The sequence below is a fragment of the Arctopsyche grandis genome, chromosome 11 (assembly GCF_051622035.1).
Source record: "Arctopsyche grandis isolate Sample6627 chromosome 11, ASM5162203v2, whole genome shotgun sequence".
Lineage (NCBI taxonomy): Eukaryota > Metazoa > Arthropoda > Insecta > Trichoptera > Hydropsychidae > Arctopsyche > Arctopsyche grandis.
Window position 1 is genome coordinate 24696191 of NC_135365.1, and position 23595 is coordinate 24719785.

The 23595-nt window shown below is 36.8% G+C and overlaps 1 protein-coding gene across 1 annotated transcript; it reads right to left on the reverse strand.

Annotated features, from left to right (window-relative positions):
- vri (nuclear factor interleukin-3-regulated vrille) lies at positions 1-23595 on the reverse strand. The gene is made up of 2 exons (XM_077441044.1): positions 22849-23595; positions 1-3162 (listed from the first exon to the last, which is right to left on the reverse strand). Exons 1-2 carry the CDS (start codon positions 22894-22896, stop codon positions 1900-1902), a joined length of 1311 nt encoding a protein of 436 aa, XP_077297170.1. The 5' UTR covers positions 22897-23595; the 3' UTR covers positions 1-1899.

The window sequence follows — 23595 nt, forward strand, 5'->3', positions numbered from 1 at the left end:
ATTACATTTCAAGATTTCAATGTTGTATTTTTGCAAAATAGAACTATTTCAAATTTGTATTCATAGTAAAAAGGCGTTTATTGAATGTAAAAAAAAAATCGATTGTAAAAAACAGACAAGTTATTTTAATATATACCACTGATATGGTTTTAAAAATCTAACATACAAAAGGCAAAATGTTAATACGCAATAAATATATCACTTTAGTAAGGCTTAAAACAAAAATGTAAAAGTAAAAAATAAATAGTTACGAATTCGAAATGGCATATATCGTGCATAATCATTTTTAAGAGGTGGGAAAAGTTCCAAAAAAAAGTCTAAAAATACTAGTTGATGATAAAGTAATCGGATGATTATGAAACTATTGAAATAGAATGGAATTTTATAAAGTTTAAAATAGATTTTTTTTTTTACCAAAAAGATATTTAAAAAAATACAAAATATACATACATATTTACAAAACTGTGATGGGATACATAATAAAATAAAAATAATGAGAGAAAATAACGACATTCTCTCAACGATGGCGCAGCTTAAAATTTAAATTCGAGGAACTGGAGACATCTACAATTCAAAAAATATTCGCTTTCATAACAATGATATATAGACTATATTATAATATACCAGTGCAGACCGAAGGCGCAAATTCTCAAGAAGATATAATCTGAAGAAACTTTGTGCAGACTCGTCCTCTATGAAGAGCAGGTGAGATACTTCAACAGAATCATAGTCCCCGAGTTTGCCCCTTGGTTGAAAACACCGTAAAATACCACAGCTTAGACTTACGTGGCCTGAATCATCTTTGGGCAAGTCAAAACCGTCAGTGAAATACTTTTAAGACGCGTTCAAAAAAATATGTACTTACGATTAATAAAAATACTGTATTTGGTCTTTTGTTTAACATGTATTTTTTTTCAATTATCATTAATTTATTAAAAATATATTGAAAATGTGATTTGTGGTCTACACTTAATAATCGTCTAAGGACACACTATCTGTGTTATCACATCCATTTATTTCACGGGTCGTGTTAATTGAAAACGTAGGGTCTAAACAAAAATTGTGAAAAATATTCAGCTACGCCATATTTACATGTAGCTAAACTATACTCAGTATATACATTGTCAAGGCCATCTTTTTGAATTTGACTTACAGACATACATACATATATGTTCGGTGTGTGAACCGACGGAGCAAATTCAATGTAAAATGATGGCATAAAGTGTTTGACTTGCTTCACCGGTTGACCACGGTATACAATATTATATAAACGAGATCTAAATCATGTTGAAAAATATATATAAAATTTAAATGTTCAATTTTTTTTTTGATCTCACACTACTTTTTCATATATGTACTGTACTTTCATGAATCTACTATACACTTTAATTGATCCCTTAAATCAATGCCGTACAAGGAATTCCAAATTCCAACGACAAATTGGTACGGATTACATATCATTTCATCGATGAGGAACATACACAGACTTAAAGTTATCATACAAATGTTTATTATGTACAAAATTACAATACAAAACGGTCTCACAGAAACATGTCAATAACTACTAATGTTTCACAAGTATGAAAAAGATTTTTTTTTTTTTTTTGCTTTTAAAACAAACAACAAATATATTTTTGGTTATGTTTCAATTGAATAGTCAATAACGTTCATAACATTCAACGCTTACATAAGTCCAATAATGGAATCACTTAGTCCACTTCGGTAACTACGACGTACATTTACACGTTATACGTGCATAATTTCTTTTAATAATAAAATAGTTCAATAGTTCTTTTCGTTTTAAATTAATAGAATAAATATTTATATTTAATGGGGCTTGGGGGGGGGAGGGGGGTAAAAAAATCACAGTTGCAATTGTAGCTCATTTGAATGGTGAGCTCACATGTTTTGATGATGTGACCCAATGGCCGCTCTGGCTTTGTTTTGGCTCATCATGTTCTTGAGGGAGGCTACTTCTGTGGCCAAGCGTGCCAGTTCTGCTTTTAAATGTGCGTCGTCTTCTGGTTCAGGTGCTGTCATCGTCGACGAAGCCATAGCTGGTCTCCTCTGGTACTCATGACCTAGAGATATGCCAGAGTCTCTCTCATCGCTGGAGCCTTCGCCATCCCAAGGAGGCGAAGCTCTCAAACCTGGTTCTTGTTTTATGTGTTGTAATGCTAGCAGTGCTCCAGCCACGTCCCTATCTCCTAAGTGGGATTTGTGCCTCAATTTTAAAGGCAGACTGTTGTTTGGTTCGTTCTGTCCGTATACACCGCTATCGCAGTGCTCATCGCCAGACCCTGAAAGACTCGAGACTTCGTAAGGACTCGGCGCTCTTCTCGATCGGGAAAGGTTTAAAACGCTACCGGCACTGGCTTCGAAGTGTCCACGGTAGGGTTGGTACTCACAGTTCTCTGGGTATGGCGTCTGCATGGGACTGCGATGGGGTGCCGGTGGTGGAGACAGTGGAGGAGGTGCTGACAGGTGAACAGAAGGTGTCTGGATGACTGCAGCAGGCGTAGGAGGAAACATTCCAGTTGGAGTTGGGTTATTTGATAGTTTCGCCCTCTTGGTCACGCACAGCACTTGATCACAGGTGGGCAAAGTTGCCATGACTTGCTCTATACTGACAAGTGATTCTCCACAAATTCCGTATTTTTCTTTGATCGCGTCTAGTTGGGCTTTCAAGACGTGGTTCTCTTTAGACAGTTCTACGACGCGTTGTTCTAAAACCATGTCGTTGAATCTTCGCTTCTCCCGGGAGCGCTTGGCGGCTTCGTTGTTCCTCCTCCGCCTGTCCCAGTAGCCGTCATCTTTTTTGTTGTCTGGGATGAACTCGCGCTGTTTGCGTTGCGAGAAGAAATCTTTGCGTTTGAAGTCAAAGCCAGGTGGATAGTTCCCATCGGAGTTGTGGGAATCTGTGCTGAGGGGACCCATATTGACCAACATCGAGGATTCGCGCAGGGGCATAGACCTGGGTGGGCTTGGAGGTGAAGCCAACAAGGGTGGGTAGTGGAGAGGACCCGAAGGCTGCTGGGGCGGTTGCAGCTGAGATTGCAGCTGGAGGGGTTGATGTTGGAGTTGAAGAGGTGACTGTTGCTGATGCATAAACTCGGCTACCATGATTCGGCGAGGACGCGCGAAGCGCAAAGACGTTGCCTCCTATAACAAAACAAAAACAAAACAGATTAGTCAACTGAACAACGACATCAAAACTTAAACATAGGAATTGCTCCAACTCATAGGACAAACATTCTCTCAATTTTCTCATGCGACAAGTATCAAACGTATCAAAATCATCACACATCATGTGCTCTCCTCAAACTTGGAGCACGTATAACATATCGAAGCAGTTGAAACGGGGCTTGGACCGGTGGGTTATTTTCTAGCTGGTCATCGAAGCACATCGGAGCCACGGCAGCCGTTACGTTTGCAGATCGTCTTTCGCGTATACAAAGCCGTTACTTGACTGCTTTCCTTTTGTGTGTCACGGCACATGGAGAAAGTATTTTATCTTAACGGAACCCGGTGAACCACCGTGAATGATTAAAACTATATTTTTTATATACCGATGCCGTTAATAATGCGTAGACTCGAAACGAATACCGTACATAGCTGAGCTAAACCGTCACACGTCTGAACATCCCCACTGCCGTTGGCCCTTACGGCATAAACTCCGAGTTGATGAAGACTTAATGAAACTGAAAAATGAAGAGTTGATGAAGAAGAGATTAGGAGTGGGCGCAGACGGTTCACCCGCACTCCTAATCTTAATGCTTTGGTACGAGTTCATTTTTCGGGTCTTCATCAACTCAAAGTTTGTGCCGTAAGGTGGACCCCTCACTGCAGATCTAGTGGGTAGGACCACAACTAAACGGGACCAGCAACATACTGCATTTCGAATAAGCACTTATCAATCAAACGGTTCGGTGATTATTCCGCAAAAAGCGATCTCGCGCACGTCACTAAAATTTCGACCACGGAACATCTAGCACCAAAAAATTCCATCAATCGAAAGCATATTGTACTAACGAGAACGCTTTTCGCGAAATAATCCATTTACCCAATCAAACAGATCACCGATGCAAATATCGATCGATCACTTCCGTTTCGCACTTCCAATCTAAACGTGACAAAGTCTGTCGCCTGGCTAATCAGACGAATTTAAAGATTGACAAATATATATATATGTATAATGTATAATCTTACGCAATACTCGATAAGGTGACAATTTATTTTTACGCAACTACGTGTGCGTAATACTCGCTTATCGCAGGTGCTCGTGTGTGTGTATGGCGTAACAAAGCAGTGCAATGTCGTATCATCCATTTCTTAAATGCGTAATTTTTGTATTGACAACTGTTGTAAATGCGTAAACGCGCAAAGTTTGCATGTTGACGTATCTTGACTTATGTTGCTGAATTGAAAATTTTGATTGCATAACAATTACAGCAAGAGTTTCAATCAATAGCAAAAAAAAAAGTTAAATTTCAATACACATCTTCAGACCAAGATGACTTCCAAAAAACGTCTACGGTTAAAATCGGAGTATACATATGTATGTATAAGTATACATCAAATTTAAACGTGTAGATTTCCATAACGAGCAAATGAACATTAATCGTAATAAATGTACGTATGTATGTAGATGTGTTTGCTATTTATTTGGGGGTCGATCTGTGGCGAAAATTTCTCACTTTAGATTTGGGTTAGGTTATGTTCGGATTAATCGTATCAATGTACTTTGCCTCCGAATCATAATCATCGAACAAAAACAAACCAAAGTCCGATTGATACGAAAAGAAAGAGGACGCGTTGATTTTTATCAAAAAAATGACATTGACGTTTTGAATTTCGATCCGCAAATTACGTAAACAGAAGATAATATAATTACAATATAGATAGCATAATATAATTACAAAAAAAATAAATATACTGAAATGTATATATTTAATGATGCAAAACTCGATTGGTGTACGTGTTCGAATCACGTAGTTCGTATTGTCGTGAAAACGTGATACGTTGACGGCTTTACGTAATCCTGGGCACTCTGAAGTCGAGCAATTGTCTCGGTCACGTGTCGAAAACGGCCTGTTTTGATCTTCTCAAAACGCAAATAGGATTCGAATCAAAGGGATGGCGAAAAAGTGGAAAACAAAATCCCCAGACCAGCCGAAATCCATTATGAAAACAATACAATCACGTGGCGTTTCGCTCATTCACGTGTTTTACGCAACGAATCTTATCCGAGTCACCTACACGTGACATTTACGCTCGGTTATAAACATTTTATTATATTATTATTTAAAAAAATATGAAAATATTGCAAAATTTTTACCTACTATATGATCAAATGCCGAGCGTCTTATTACGGAGTAATCCGTAGAATGATGTTTAAAATATATAATGCGCTATTATATACGTAACAATGCGAGTGTTTTATTATTATTTATAGCACGTTATTGTAATTAATAATAGCAAGGTTATGCATATACATATAGTGTTGTAATGATCAGTTGCACAATTAAACTATTTTTGTATTTTATATATTGATCAACGTGAATCATTGCATATACGTCGCAGCTCTGTGTAAGAAAAAGATGATTTTGAATGTAATATTTAACAATTACGTGACGTATTTACGTATTATATATTCGAGGTTGGGCCAACTTATCAGTCACATAAAAATTCTATCGATTATTATCAGTGAAATTTTATGCGTCACTTAAAAAATGGCTTCGGGAAATCAATGACGAGCATCCTCTCCGAAACAATGGCCAATGATAAAATATTTCAATGGAGTCGGATGAAACAAAATAAATTGATCAATGTCATATGATCATTTCAAGCTTTGGGGTAATAATGCGCTCGGTTGACGCCCACTTGTTCACCTGATTTAAATTTAAATTAATTTATTTATTGTTATTATTAAACGGAACTGACTTTTAAACATGCGGTTATATTATAACACGCATAGAAATCCAGTCGCATCGTGTTATAGAGAAGGGGAGGACTTTAGTAGAAAGGAATTTTCCGTTGACAAACAAAACGGTTTTATCATACCTTTATTATTAAATTCAATGAATAATTTACGGTGTGAAATAAATGAATATCCGTAGTTAAGTCGTCTTATCAACTACCGAAAAATTTTATTTAATCTATTTAATGTACACGTGAAAAAATCATATCAAATTGTTGAACTTTTTATATGCGTTAGTTTTAGAAGCAATCCTCAAATATAAATCTAAAAAATGGTTAAATCGAGGACATAAAAAAAAATTGCTGTAATATCGTCGCGTTGTATAAAAAGAAAAGCAATCAAAATAATTGCATAACAAATTTGTATCACTGTGTAAACACTTCTTATCAATTTTCCCCGTGCAATCGAACACTGCATTGAATGAGGCACGTTCACGATAAAACGCTGATTGCCCCATTCACATTTACACCTATTACAATTCAACAAACATTTAAATGTAAAAAAGAAGTTTCGTCCGGTTATGTGCACGTGACCCGTGCTGATACGTGTCGGATGACCCGTGCCGATTGTTTGCAAATAAAGCTAATTTAGAGCACGTGTTTTCGCAGGAGAAACGACACAACTCACATTGACCACTATATTTATCATGTGCACATTGTAAATAAGCAAAGTTGACTTTGTAACGTTGTTACATCAGCGGGTCGCCGACGTAACAGTAGTTGTCGGAGCACTCACGCGGACAGAAACGTGTACTCGTGACCGACGAGGATCTGAAAGTCGATAGGTCGATAAGATAATATCAGAATAATACTTGTGGGGAAAATGATTTTTCCCGATGATTTTCACCCACCTGCAACATGCAAAATCGGCTGGACGATTCGGGGAAATTGTGTTGCGATAACCAGTGCGATATCATCTCTCATGTATACAATTTGATCGAAAACGTACGTAATAGTGATAATGAATATTATAAACAAGGGCAAATTTAAATGCGTTTAGATCGATTACTTTGAAGGCGACATGATTTCATCAACGATTATAAATTGATGTGATATTTCATGTTAAAAAAAGTGATGCAAATCGCATACACTTTGATCGAAATGTTGCACAATGCGTTCGAGTAGGTAAGTGCAACGAATCATTGATATGATCATACGATTGAGAGGTCGATTAGATTCTTATATTACATTCCCTTCTTAACAACATAAAAACCTGTTTTGGCTTTTAAATTATTTAATTTAATATTTAATCATACAAAATAAATTACGGCACAGATATTCTGTTACTTTTTGTAATGTAATAAAAAACAGAAATATTATATTAACTCATCGACCGTTACGATTGACGGCCGCTGTATTTAATGACGCAACTACGATTTGTAATTTTACAGATATTTGACCAATTTTTCGATTCGGTCATTAATTAACAACTTACAACATTATGCGCTGTTTACTTTGTAAATAATTGATACAATATATGCGAGGAATTTAATTTAAATATTACTATCAAAAATGTTGCAAAAATTGCGTCAACACATTTTTAGAACAATGCGTGCAAAATTTAATTAAAACGTATTGAATTCGGAACGCCACTGTGCGAAGCGCGCATTACACATGCAGCTTCTATGTTTATTATTATTATATTAAATATTTATTAGTAAGTATGTGTGTATATTTATAAAGATGAATGTTTTGTATGTTTATTCGCTATGTAAATCTACAGTTTGAAATGAAATTGTAATTTGTATAAAAAAAAAGAATACGGTATTGAAAATTGCGCATTATTTTATCATAATTGTAACCGATAATGTGTTCATGTTCAACATTGTTGTATAACACGCGAATTGAATACGTGTCATCTGCAATTACGACACTGAACACGTGTTCACGTGTCTAACGACTGGACAACGTGACGCTTCTACACTAATCGCGTTACTTACATACATATATGCATTAGAATATGTACTTACTGTTTATTTATATTCGCACTCTATTTCAGCACTATTTATGTTGAGACGCAGTAGTATTTTGTTTTCAATTGCGTCGTTGCACCTTTGGCAATAAAGAAAAAAAATAATCGCAATTTCTCAATCCGTATTGTTTCATAACAGCAATTTAAGAAGCTGTGTTCCATTTCGATGACACAACCTGCCCCGGTGTGTTAGTCAACTTGACCCAGATGTGGGTCGTTGCTATTCTCGCCGGGTTTATTACACACTATGTACATGTGCCACAGATGCAACTGGTCTGTGGTCTATGAGTTCTTAAATCGCTATCTTAGGTGTCAAATGGCCTCTGGGATGTCGCAATCCGGGTCCACGTGCTCGTACACGTTGTATTTATGAGAGCTATCGAAAATATCGGTCAAAATTGTTGAAAAACTGGGTGCTATTTCACAATAGACCGGTTGGTTCAAAACTAGACCAATTCCAAGTCAAAGTTGAAGTGTTTTATTTATGCGCATGGATTTTAAAGCTGTTGTTACTGAATTTTTGTACGCAACAACTTTGTGCGCGTGGAGTTGACAATCAAAATTAGGCAATGTTTCAATATAATTCTTTTAATGCAATCGATTTCACAGCAGAGTGCAATATTTTGGTTGTATAAGATACCAAAAGGACGAATGCAGTTCTGCAAACCAGACTCTGAAAACTGAAACATTTGAAAAAGTTTAGGGTACCACTTGCTAAACCAATAATGATCTTTGTTTGAAGGTTTGAATCAAAAGCTTCTGAAAAGAGAGATAAAAGTTCTGAAAACCTAAAATATGGGTATGCTGGGTATTTTAGGGCGAAAGCACACAGCGATGAACGGCACGTGTGCTTGACTGCCCGCTGTGGGGGTTCTCCTACATTTCTTCAAATATGGATACACCGTTATTGATCACTGTCAAGCAAGGATAAATACAAGCATACAATTTTACCGAAAACACTCAAGGGGGTCATTTTGGGGCGGGGCGTGATGGGCGTACGTACAATGAATATGTGCAAAGAAAAGCCCACTTTTTTCGCATGTTTAAAAGTATTAAAAAAAACCCGTGCCACGTGCATCGCTGTGTGTTTTCTCGCTTAGAGTCATCCTACTATGATCTTGAACTCTTTAAAATGGCATGAAGTATCCTAAGACATAGATAGAAAATGATTTATAGCATGAAGACCCAAGTGAGCGTTCGATTAGTTTAATCTATGACCTTAAGCAGTGCCTCGAAGTCAAAACAAAAACCTTCAATTTCAGCCTCCGTTTGCCTAATCTGATTATACACACTCCTTTAAAGGTACTACGAAACTGACCCAAGTGGTTCAAATGTGTTGAGCTTCACTTTTTTTTTTATTGATTTTTACTATTTATATATGAGACTTAAGATTGTAAATACCTCATGAGACTTGCAGTGTAGGTCACCCCAATATGCTAAGGGTGACCCCAGTGGAGTACAAATTGTGTAAGCTATTGATTATAGCGACGACCGTGGCACTGATCTAATGGGTCTCGACGGCCATTTGGCATTGTCGTACCTTGGTGCCGTGTTACGTGATCGGACACCAGGAAGGGCCGCCATACAAAACGTGCCACATGAGCCGCCATTTTTTTCTGTCTAAACAACAACAAACATAGGCAGGCAAATCAATGACTGTCATAATTTATGTATTCCGTCGGCAGAATCGTTATATAAACATTTACATACACACACATGTGACGTTACGTGACGTGCGGCGCGGTGAATGTCACACACACGGAGCGAGCACAACACTTCTCGGTGACACCGAGGTCAGTTCCATAGAGTGACTTTACGCGGTGGTAAAACTTGCGGTGCGCGAAAAACTTGACGACTTCCGGTTTGACATAACAGCCGTATGCCGAATTCGACGAGATGAGGTCACGGCTAACGTGCGTACGATCAGATAGCGCGCTTTACATAAGCGAATCTCTCGCCACGGTAGATAAATCCAACTTCCGGTCAAGCGATTTCAATAAAATGTTTACCACAGATTAAGCACACCCTAACAATGATATCAAAACGAGAAAATTTCAGCTAAAGAATTTTCAATTCGAAATAGAAGAACTCAAAGTTCGAAATTTGAAAAATAATTTTTCGAATTCACATTATTATTGCGAAGCGATTTTGATTGGATCGGTTGAATCAACAGTCCTTTGTCTATGTATGTTTTCATCTACATACCAGAGTATTTACATCATAAAACTGTTATAAAAATATTCGTATAGGTACGCGTATCTTATCACTGTTTAATTTTCTCGTCTCGAGAATTTCAAGAATGTCACACTTTCAATAATGTCCCCTTTTGTTTGCACCCGTTACATTATACAGTTATACAACAGCAGAGATAACACATCTGTTCGAAACTCGTGCGACCTTCGCTTATAAGCTGTAACGTTCATTCAAAGGGAATCTCTAACTATTTACTTACTAATAAAACTCCTACTGGTTTAGTCGAGGTGGCCGTCGCCCTCTGATCTGAGAATAGCAGCAAAAACTATCTCGAAACGTCATTCGGGTAAACTAAGGTCAGTTACTGGGCGAGCTCCAAAACTAGCGTGGCCCGTTGCCAACACACCGTAAAACCAAAACGTGTCCAATCTCCATGTGCAGTTGCATAAATCATAAGCAAATATTGCACAATGAAAGATCTAACATCGAGGAAGAGGAAAACTAGTTAAGCACTGCTGCAAATAAGAGATGCAAAAGTGTAACGACACAATAAATGTCAATCATAATGCACTGAGCTGAGCTCAAACAATATTGCAACTAATAAATTAGCAACAGATTTAGCAATCAAGACAACAAAGTACCATAGTCAATATCACGTGTGCAACAACCACTGCCACGCCACTTCCTAGTCTTGGAGAAGCACACGGCCGAGACACGCGACTACGTGTGTACCGTTTCATCCAATGTCAATCTTTAGTACGTCTATTTGAATAAACGAACCTTGCTTTGAAATGTTCTCTGATAGCTTACAATGTGTGACCTCTAATCGATGACGCAACATAACACCACTATATGGTATTTATTGTTATTGCTATACATAGATAGTTCAGAAATTATACAATAGGACATGAAATAATTTCTGAACTCTCTATGTATGTATGTATATATATATATACATATACGCAAGAAGCAGTTGCACAATTCGGGTCGTTTTGGACAAGAACCAAATACGTAATATAAATTTCGATGCAACACTTTAGCGAGTTGGTCAATGAGATGACCTTATTACATTTTGCTCCAAGCTGTGTGAACTTTTGAGCTCGAGCACAGATCTAAGTTACATACATGAGACGTAGAATGATCTAAATTCTAGAATAGCAGCTATCCTTGAACCCAAAACACAGGGGAGAATGACAAAAGATCAAAAGAGTCTAGTTTTTAGAAGAGTTTAAGCCAAGGTGAGCAATTGAAGAAGAACTAATAGTGGGAATGATTGGGTTCTCACTGATCTAAGAGTCGTTTTGTGAGAATGATTCTAATGGAATTCGCTCGAGAACGTCATGAGGATCTGGACGAGTTTAGGTGTCTAGTTTGTCCCAGATGCTTCATCACTATATGTACCTATAGCCAGGAGTCAGTGGGACAAGAGCTGGTGCTGGAGGTGCTGCAGCTCCGTGTGGGTCACCTGGCGACACACTAACCAGTCGCACGCGGTACCGCTACATCAAATGGAGTAGGCCAGCTGTAGGCGGTACCTACGTACCCCTCTCTCGTAACACTTACCTCACTTGTGTAATGTTTGTGTATTGTATCATAATATCAGCCGAGACGTATCCGTCCGATCGAAAATTAGGCTCACCGCTATTCACGAGTGCGATACTTCCAAATATTGGGTCGAATTGTACGGTTGCGCTTCGAAGTCCCCTGTAGTTTTTTGTGCGAATGTTTCACTAGATCTGATTGCATATTCGGATAGCTGAGCACAGACTGTAATGGTGTCGTTAATGTTTTTACTTTCTGACTAATTTCAAGCGATTAAGTGAGACGTTTAACCCGCGTTTCACAAGAGTCGCCGATAACGAAGCGCACCTGTTTATTATCTTTAAGCTAATATTACGTACAAAAAGCGCTTGTTGCACAAGAATAATTCCAATTTAAAAAATAAAATAAAGATTACGCCGGTCAGATAAGCGGTGAACGGGTTATTTTTCTGTAGTTATGTATTTTAGTCTAGTCAGATTAGTAATGACGATGTAATTATTATGCATAATGGATTTGAGCGTTCAATTTACATTGTTAATTTTTTGTTGTTGTGAAAAATAGAGTAATAAACATGGCACACGTCATGAAATATGAATTCAATATGGCGATGAGCTATTACGCCATTTTGGCGCGAAACAAAGGGAAGCAACACGCAATGTGACCTATCAGACTCGGTTGCGCAATTGAATGGGTCGATATTGTTTGAAAAAGGCATGCAGTTGAATTGCCATAATTTAAAATGGAGTAATAGTTGTTTCATTTGAAATTCAGCAAATCAGAAAAGTACATATAAATTGCACAAAAATGATTTTAATAATGAAGTAAGTGCAGCACAAATTCGCCATTGCAACGGTTGATGTTTTAAAGGGAAAATTTCGACGGATTTTTTTCATTATTTTTTTAATAACACTAGAAAGGATTATAGTCAGTTTTAAAATGCAAAAGTTCATTGATTTTATTTGTAAAGTAAAATTAAAATTCCTTGAATCTATGCATCTGTTCTATTGCTTGTATGTATGTCTGCATATATTCTACAATTTGCACACAGTTTATATTACAATATCTATTCAATTCTAATATTCCAATGAAGGTATGTATATTAATTGCTAATGTATGCTGGAATTTCACAAATTAACAGAAGAAGTTTGCGAATGGAAAAGTTTTTGCGGTGACGAAAATTTGAATAGAGCGCAAGCCGTTTTGATTATATTATTATTGCATCGACACACAATGGGTGTACTTGCAAAACTCACCGGTTTATACCGGCCATTATGAAACAAACGCTCAGGTAAAATTGTGTCAAAGCGTACCGTAATAACAGTCAGTGAGGTGAGTAAGAAAATATAACAGATAATAACTATTTAGAAGCAGGAGAACTCAAGCTCGACTCCGTTGACCGGCGCTATTGTCATGAGAACCAAAAACAAATACCCGAGGAGTAGTTCACGCATGTAAAAGTTGACAATAGTGTCTAATTGCAGTTAACTGTTTCGGTTAAAATTAACCGACAGTCGCGAAGAGCGGATCCGGTACGGTTTAACCGGGCCGCGCGAGTCCAATCCCTGGTTTAAAAGTAAACCAACAGCTGAATGCTGTAATCCAACGGTAAATTTTGCTCTTAACCCAGTTATTTTTTTAACACCGTGTTCTGTTGTTCATAAAGGCATAACTCGTTGCCGTAAGAAGAGGCGTAAGTTATGCAATGATGCCGGGTAATCTCCGCAATAATGCGAACGGTAATAGTGCGTCATTATGCAAAGAATAAACGGTAAGCCGTATGCGCAAACTGTTCAGTATCAAATATAACATAAATTATCTCAAAATTGTGTAAAAATTAAAACGATATGATCGTTTCGCAAAAAAGCTCACTTACCACACACAAAGATTGCATCCGTATAAATAAACGATTGTGCAAAATTCAAAATGCAATATGTTTATATTTTATATACAGATAAACAGTGCATTGTTGTGACAATTACGAAAATTCTATATATGAAATAAAAGTGATGAAATGCGGTCATGTTTGATTTTATAATCACACTCTAATCGAATGCTCTGCAGTGCGTTGTACCACCCGGTGCGATTGGAGTGTGCTTCCATACTCACATTCCGATCGCATCTTCGATACATTGTAGTCTTGCGTCGTGCGATTAGAGTGTGATTGCGCAACTTTGCGTGCCGATTTGGATGTCATCTTTCAGATAATGTTATCCAATACATAATGGCATTAGTAATTGGATACGTATGCTTATTAGCATTGCAGCTCTGGGTATATAGAACGCGCGTTTAGGCAATAACTCGACTGCGTTGCAACGAAGGGTTATATCGATGTTGCAACTGACAATTTTGTTGCGAAATTCGGTCGCAAAGGTATGTAAGTAGTGTTTTATGATTTTTTTTCCGATTGATATTTTTGAGGTTACGAGCGCTTTCAATCGCGTTTCGTCGGCAAAATACGGTGATGTTTGGTGTCAAACGTTTGTGCAATCATCGGTGGTGACACTGCGCTGTAACAACAACGACCGATTAAAAGTCGTTGCATTATAATAATTGCGGCAAAGAAAATAAAAATGCAACGCAATTTTATTTCTATTTAGCTCTCAAATTCAATATGATGCGAAAATCAGTTGTTCCAACGCGGCAACTTGGCAACTTTGTATGGAGCTTTGACAGAAATTCGTCTTAAATCATCGATGATGCAATGCTAATCGATAATTCGATCGAGTCATACATCGAATAGTGACAATTGGCAAGTTTGTCATACGTGTGTCACAATAGAGCGGTCACGGCGATCGGTCGAAATTCGCGGTCACCACTGTTGCGCAATCGGTTGCAACCGCGATGCAGAAATTCGCACTGCCGTTCGAAAATCCTCCATAGTTCACACAGTGAGCGGGTTTTTAATAACAGTTGTTCAACTTAGATAATAATATGTTAATAGCCGCTGCTGCTATGGTAACTCGGTGTTGCAATTCCGCATGCTTGCGTCATTTGTTCAGGTTACCAACACGGTACACGGTCATTCGCTCGGTTTACCAATCCAAAATGCCTACTTAACTGCAACTTGTCGCAGACGGTATAGCACTCTGGTGTAACGACGACGAAACCAGATCGGAAGTGGGTTAAAATTTAACCGGGCAATCTAAATTTAACCGTTTGTTTTGTGGAGTTGCGCCAACAACTATGGAAACCCTCGTAAATAAATGCTAGCTATACTTAAGCTCTTGAGATATAGAAATCAATCAACCGATCCACAACAAACTATTAAAATTTTAATAGATTTTATGATTCAAAATTTAAAGCAAATTCTCACAAATCAACTTTGCGATTTAAATTCGCAACTTTCAGATCAAATTTTGGTTAATTGGTATTGAGCTATACCAATTGAGCTATACTTAGAATCAACCGATTGTCTCAAATAAAATACTATTTAGATTAACCGGAATCTATTCTACTTACGACATAATATGTAGCATCATTAACATTCTAGTATATTTAAAAACCTTTTCTCTACCATCTATACGAAAAATTTATACATACAATTGTATTGAAGTTGTCATTTGGTACATTTAGAGTTACTAATTAGCAAATAATATGATCCAAAGATTATTTTTATGCATGTACATATATATTTAAGATAATCAAATAAAACTTTAATGGATCATTATGCAAGGTGTACTTAGCGTCAAATTGGTATATGCAAACAATAGATCAACTCTTGCGCAGTATACCGATGCAATTATTACAGTGCATTTGTGCAGTGGGTAATTTCCTATCCTATTTAGAGCTTTCGAGAGACGTTATATATACATTAGCTCATACAAATACACACATACACTGATGAGTTTTCTAACGTTTCGAAGGCCAACAAGTCCTCGATTGCTGGTCGCAACACGTGAAACTCGAGTTTAGAAATTTTATAAGCCGTTCTCTATTATGCCATCGCAGGCCAAGTTAATACCCACAGTGCTGTGTATACATCGCAGAACTCTTGTGACTCATTTAAAAACGGGATATTATGTCTGTTGCGGTGTAAAAGTGACGCAATACTGGTCAGTTTCAGGACAGGAATTGTGCAGATCCGATTGTATGTACTTAATTAGACTTAGAATTTTCAAAGGGCAAAGACACTGAACACCCACGGATAATGTGACTCAACATTTGGCAACATTGTTTTCATACGAGCCCCCGGTTTTGGGTCAAATGAAACGTTTTGTAATTGTGTTCGTTCTCAACACTGGATATTGCCATAGCGATGGTTTTGTAATACCGTGTGTATACGTTTGTAGTATATGCACAATCTACAACACATATAGAAGAAATGCCCTGACATAATTCCGCGTCGAATTTGGTGTAACATCCCACCCTGGCGATTGCGCCATCAATAACGGTGCAATAGTTAGTTAGTCAGTTTATATGGCACGTAATGACCCGATTGAATTCGTATCCGCGTCATATCAACAGACCGAATGCCCCGAACAGTTACAAAACGGTAATCTTTGTTGTCTGTGGGTGATGCTGACTTCGACACCGTTTATCTCGGCTCAAAATTACTCGACGCTTTGAAACGATTTGTACCAGTTTCGGTATTGGGAGCTTTGAAACAGATCGGGGCGCTTTCGAACGGTATTCGGTTCAAAAGTGACAAAAGTAAACACTCAATCGATTTTTTCCGAATTTAAATATATACTACAAATCTTCATTTACATTTGCATTATACATACAATAAACGAATTTGCATTGAATCCAACTTAAAATGGACCGAATTAAACACGATTTAAGCACCGTAAAAATAGAGCGCCAATTTCGACGCCGCTCTTGAGCCATTCAAATCATTCCGAGTTGACTATGTAACAAATGCAAACATAAATCATACGCTCTCAATTATACACGCCAAATATGAATACATTTGAACGGTTAATTAATGTTTTAGAAGCGTTTGATCGTGACGTGACGCGCGGCATAAATCAAAGCGAAAGAACGGTACTCGGTTCACAGGTGAAAAACGGTATTTAATCCACCCGTTAAATAAAACATTAATAAAAGTATAAAATTTACAGATTATCGCATATTTTTATATATATGTATATATAATATAACACGTTTTATCATTATATAATTTGGAGTATTTGAAGGCCGTATATATTTCGAAAGCGCACACTTTGATACTATATTTAACTCAGATAAAAAAAACTAAATTGTATTTTAAATGTAATATATGCGAACATACATTCTCAAATTTTAATAATGAATATTAATAGATTTATAAGGTTGATTTTGGAAGCGTTTGATCGCGATGAGTTGTTTGAACTTCAAATTGACGATGTTTACTTTAAGTTGAGTTGTAAAACACGAACTAAACAAGATAATAAATACATAAGATCTTACTGTTTATCCATACGAAATGTTGACATTAGATCCGTATTAATTTCGCTTGCAAAAAAATCAAACAGCAGACGAATACGAAATTCGACAAATTCGAACGTTGACGAATCGAACTTAATCTTTCGCCGATCCAAATAACGAGCTTGTCAACGGCGATAGACGTTTAAAAATTGATAGAATTAGCAATTTACATTCTGCAGCGGTCGTGTCTGGTACTGTCGTATGTAATACAAATGAATCATCCGGTACGGTAAAAAATAATGCAGTTAAATAAACTAACTGCTCGCTTCCAACAGTAGGTTAAGCGGCTCGATCAACGGATGTTGGGTCGTTTTCTCAACACCACGAGAGAGACAGAGAGAAAGAGATTGTATCGAGATCGATCGAATACCGGTTGCATATATTTTCATTCTAAAATAAAAATATTGCACTGGATGAATCGAATTGCGCGTATAAATACAGATTTGCATACACAATGCAACAGTCCGGGCTTACATTTTGCGATGTACATATTATACGTGGAGATTAAATCTAAATATATCCCCCGTAGCTTAATATTAAATTACGAAATGCAGATTCATAATTCGATTGCCCATACAATTTAAATACAGTATTTTGTAGTAGAAGTGTACATATGTACTTAAGAAGATTACTGACCGGATAGAACTGCTCCTGGTACTTGGACTAATCACATATTGCTCATTTGACTTTCCTTAACGAAAGCCTTTTTCCAAAATTTTGATACTATTGTCACAAGTGAACAATAAGATGTCTTCACTGGTTTACAAAAACCTAAGACGAAGCGAAATGGATGATACAAAACAAATTCTACAAAGCAATTTATATGCTTAGATAAGCTTTATTTCCTTTGTCTTTCGATTAGTTATATTAAACACAGCTAAGATAGCTCATATCTCAAGATGATTACTACTAATAGCTCATTTAAATATAGAGAATCTCATTTGCATACGATTACTCAATGAATGAGTGATACTGTGACTAAAATCTGAGATCTTCACTCAATTGTACTGGCTCTTTGGCAACTGGGTTATGCACATTGCTTACCACAATCCGGTATTGCATACCGTAAAGTGGAATATGAGACGTGTGACGTTATAACAGGATTGTACCGTATCAACGACGATGGTAATAATTAACTCATGATCATATCAATACCCCAACCAAAGCAGACGATTCCGAAGAACAACAATACATAGTAGAAAACTGTTTTATAATATAATGTGGATAGTAAATAGTAAGTACTGGGCGAGACCTAGATAACCTGACCTCCATAGAGCACACACGTACACATCACTACTGATCTAGAGTTACGTGCACACCGGCGAATAACGGTTCCGCTAGTATTTCCACACACACATATTTACTAACTAATGACATAGTAAAAAGTAAAACAAGCACTAAATTGTCTTGTGTGACGTTTTCGCAGCAGCCCTGCTCGTGTAAATGAATAAATTTCCGATTGCGCAACGCGACTTCCTCGATTTTCGGTACTACACGTGTCAAAAGTTGCGCAAACTTGAGTCGTTCGTCCGATAATATTAAACTGGTACAAGTCGAAAAAAAAATATAATGTACGACGATTAGCTGCTATTAGTGTGTAATATGTATTTTTTAAATTTATTTTTAAGCGCCGTTTGAATCTCGCACTATTCGTTATTCCATCGACAAACACGTGCATACATAGTACGTAACTCGCGCGCGACCATGAAATACGAAATATGTGGATTTTTTTTAACATTCGTTATATAATGGATGGTGTTCGTATGTAATTTAAGCACTTTTGGAATGTGTGAAGAAAATTGTTTTTTATCGTCGATTGATTTTTTGTGCTGAAAAAATCGATCGAAAAAATATAGATCGAGTTAATTATTCATAATTTGTACGATATATATGTATATACTTTTTAATATGAGGTATTCATAATTAAGAGTTCGTAATTATAATAATTGGACACACATCGTGTGAAAAAATTATATTATATACAAAACTAATAAATTCAATGCTCATTTACATATTGTATATGTATTTACTAGAATAGTCGTCACATCGTAATTTTTTTATATTTTAATAATTAGAAGTAATTAAATATGTACCTTACCGTATAATTTTGTTATTTTAGGAATGTATAATAGAATAAACATAAAATAATATAAATTAAATTTCAAAGAAAGCCTTGTAAAAATTGCGCCCTTTTACATAGTTCGTCGTCTATTATGAACTTGTAAGGAATGTGCTAATGCAATTACTGATTGTATGCGTATCTTTATTTCCGACTTTATAAACGGTTCTACATATAACAAAGCATGAATAACATATATTAATATTTATTATCTATGCATGTTTAATGTTTCAAATCCATATGAACGCGCCATTCCGTTCGACTTAACAAGTGCATAACAAACAATAATGTAACATCACAATCATTGCATAACACAATAAAGGTTAAATTAATTAATCGATCAAAGGAATAATAATCGTAATAAACGAGCGGAGAGGAAATAGCGATTTGTGCTTAATGGAATAGGCATTGCGGAAACAAACTGTGATGTAAATTCATCATGATGTATTTTTTTATTCAAATATAGATATCGCTAGCGGTAGTCCTTGGTTTAAAAGGGCCACAGTGTTGGCGTAATGCTCGACGCGTTGCAAAACTAGTCTTTTTTTTTAAAATAAATATGTATTGAAAATTAAAACGCACGCCACTGGCGTCGGTGCAGTGGCGTCGTCGTCGAAATGCTGTTATTTTCGTGTAAAATCAATATTGAGCTGGAGGCTTTTTGTTGCGAAACTATTGCGCAATTTCCAAGGATAATTACGTATACTATTTATGTGTGTGTGTATATGTGTGGCGATAACGCGAGAACGTGAGCTAGTTGCGTCATCGTCATTATACGTGTTGCAACGCGACAATGGTGATTCCCAGTGAATCGACTTCATGGGAAATTCATCCCTTCCCACAACTTTTATGGAATACTAGGGAAACGATTCGATATACGTGCTCATGCCTCCGACCACGCAGTAGTATGGTACGTGCTTTTGTAGTATCCTTGACCTATTATATATGTATTTTTTATGTCCTGACTGATTTGATGGATTGTTTTTAAACATTTGATTTGTATCTTTGTGTTTATTGCTTCATCGTTTCGGTAATGCAATGTTATATGGGACGCAATACGATAGTGAGAAATGATATGCAATAGTGGTTTGATTAGATGGCGACATTTATATTGGTAAATGTTGAGGATTGATGATTTACTTGGTAGGTTCTGTTGATGTTTGATAGTGGCAATGAAATGGTATTTTATTTTTTAGAAAAGGTTTTTACATGTTTCAGATCTACAAAAGTTCAATCAAAAGCCAAAATTTGTAGTCAGTTCCTTGTTTAATTTGGATTCAATTCCGTGATATTGACATTGGAATTGAATAATATTCTTTGAAAGTAAGATTTGCCTTCAAAATTAAAAAAATATATATACAGAATCTGACGGTCAAAATTGATCTAACGAGTTCTTAAAAGCTTGCTTCAAAAAAAATCAATTTTGAATTGGTTTGAGTCATTAAGACGTGGGGGTCCAAATTCGTCATGTCAGTTTGATTATAACTCATTTATTACATATATATCACGTAGATATAAGAATTGAGTTCACAATGTCAGTTCAGTCTACATAATTGAAATGGAACGTTACATAGTAGTCCTTTGTGCGACAATCGGAGTCTTTTGTGACTTTGGGGTCAGTCGGGTGGTCTTTCATCCATCAAAAGACTCACCCACTCCCTCGTCGAGACTGGGATGTGTGCCTTCTTTGTTAGGTCGTTTCCTGGAATCTTCGTTTCTCATTTGGCTCGTTCCATCGATTTAAATTATGCTAAATACGACGTTGAAACAAGGAGGGCCTTGGTGGCACTCTTCCGGATTGCCGGCACCTCGAGTATTTCCTCAAGACGTAATTAAATTATGAACACGGTGTGACATAAAAGTAGCGTTCGATAAACAATGAGGAAGGTCGCCCTTATATTAACGATCATAGCGAGCCTATCAAAATTGTGTAGTTCAAGATCGCGCGAGCATTAGATACGCCGGTTTGAACTTGACATTTCGGACTGGAGAAAAAGAGAATCGTAGTTTTTAAATAGTACGAATTAAAGTCAGGTGGTATTAGTTGATAAAAAACCAAGTTTGGGTAAATGGGAATCTCTCGATTGCGATGTTTCGACGTGTGACACTTTTGGCGTCCACTTTTGGCACACGGCTCGACCTTCTCAGTCAAGGGAAAGGTCGATCCGACTACTTTCTGGGTCACTATCGATTCGCTCGTACTACTCGCCGCGAACTAGGTCACAACTCATTCAAATAAGGGCGGCGATAGTTTCAACTTTCTTTATATCTAAATATAAACGTGACCCAAGAATGGCAAAAGTAAACATCGCGAACAACATTCCTCGCCTAAACCTATGTCAAATATTTTTTCACATTTGCACAGAATTCCTCTTATCAGTAGCGAAAGGAATTCCCAGTGCAAACAAATTGCATGGTCGCTGTTATATCAAGATTTGATTTTGTCATTGCACAAACACGACATGCTCAATAATTGCTTTATATTATATGTATATTCGTACTTCCAGTTCGAAGTGTTGCGCAATTGCGATTCAGTGTAAATCGCTATGCAAACATATTTTTGAACTATATTACACATATAGAAGGTGTGTAATATAAAATGTGTATGTGTTACGGCAGAAACGTATAAATAGATGATATCGTATGTGGGTGACTTCCACTGACTCACAATGACTAATATGACTCCCCGTTGATACTTTCAGGAGTTTCAAACTTTTCCCTTTATCAATTAAGCGATATGGCAATTCAGTGCTAAAGTTCACGTGAGTAATTTATAACCATATATAATTTTATCAATATTTGATAAATTATATTTTGACGAAAACAATTTTATTTAAAATATTAATAAAATTCAAAATTAGATCATTTCATTCACATGCAACAAACATTCTATTTAAAAATAAATAAATTCGATACTTAAATTAGTGACACAAATTGTTAAGTCAAAAATAAATTGTGCAAAGTTTCGTAATCTAAATAAAAATCGCCAGTCTTCGAAATGTTTTCAATTTATGTTTTAAAATAATAATTTATATATATACGATTATATTCAATATTAAATATTATTTTGATGTTATTAATATATGAATTGCACTTTGAATTTTTTTCAGTTCTGAAAAATTCTCTAAGTCTTTTATTTTTAATTTTTATTTTTATAAAGACTAGAATTTAAGTCACAGTTATTAGATAATTAATATGGAGCATCTTCGTTCATTGAAAATATAATACAATATTGATAATCAAGACACGATTTTCATTCACGATTGCAAAGTTTCAGTCAACATCGTATTTTATGTTTGGATATTTTCAAGAAGTACAAGCAAATTACCAAAAATTTTAATCCTGAAAATCATAACTAACGGCTAGTTGCGCAATTTTCAACAGAACTTTTAAAAACATTCGATCGTCTGGTTTTCGCTCAACAACCAAATTATTATTCATGGAAAACGATTTTCAATTTTGTTTCGACTTCCAAGAAAATAGCTCCGTGAAAACATTTGTTTCAAAAACGATAACAACATATTTTTTACAATAAGCACACGATCGATGATATAACATCGGCGAGTACATTGCGTCACGGCTCGAACGAAAAAAAAAAACTTAAATTAATAAAATTTTTCCTCATTCTGAAACTGACCTTCTTGTGGAGACGATGAGCTTTCAGTTGAGTGTGGACGTCGAACATCCAAGACGACAACTCATGGCGTTAAAATATCCACTCGTATAATTGATTGAAAAAATCCACAGTTTAGTATATAAGTAACAGTAATGATAAACAACACTCGCGTATTCCAAAAGTATGCGTCGTCGAGAAGTTTGTTTTGTAAACACACAATTAGCAAGTTGTATTATAAACTGGTACACTTTGTTTCTATCGGTGATCACTTTTTGTTTTATTCAAATGTGTAAAAAAGTTGACACTGCACTATGTGTGTGTGTTGACTGCAAGTGAGTTGTGCTGAAGTGCGTGCAGAGTGGTTGGGGGCAACGCGCAGCAAACGTGTCGACTCCTCGAGCAGCGAGGAGCAACTGTGAGCGAGCGTAGTCGCTTTGCTGAATAACTGTGTTGTGGGTTTGCGCGTCGCGCGGGACTGCGCTGAGAACGTGGGGCAAGTTGCGCAGCTGAGCGCAGACTGGCTGGGAGTGGCACGAGTAGCAAGCGGGTCGGCTCGCAAACACACTTCGGTCTGTTGACAGCGCACAGTCAGACGGCGGCGTGGGGAGTGGGGGGTGTGAGGGGTGTGGGGGGTGTGTGGGGTGGGGTTTGTCGGTGAAAACGTCTGCGGTCACGTGTCGGCACTTTTACCGGCGCGTGTGACCGCGACCGCGAACTGCGCACGTGACGCCGGAAGCCAGTTGCATCTCCGTTGCTGCGGATCTGACT

What these genes read in the sequence shown, in the direction of transcription:
- vri (XM_077441044.1), bottom strand. Translation starts at nt 22,896, where the DNA reads ATGTTCGACGTCCACACTCAACTGAAAGCTCATCGTCTCCACAAGAAG. An exon ending in CTCATCGTCTCCACAAGAAG is followed by an intron (nt 3,163 to 22,848) that starts GTCAGTTTCAGA and finishes GTTTTGTTATAG; the next exon opens with GAGGCAACGTCTTTGCGCTT.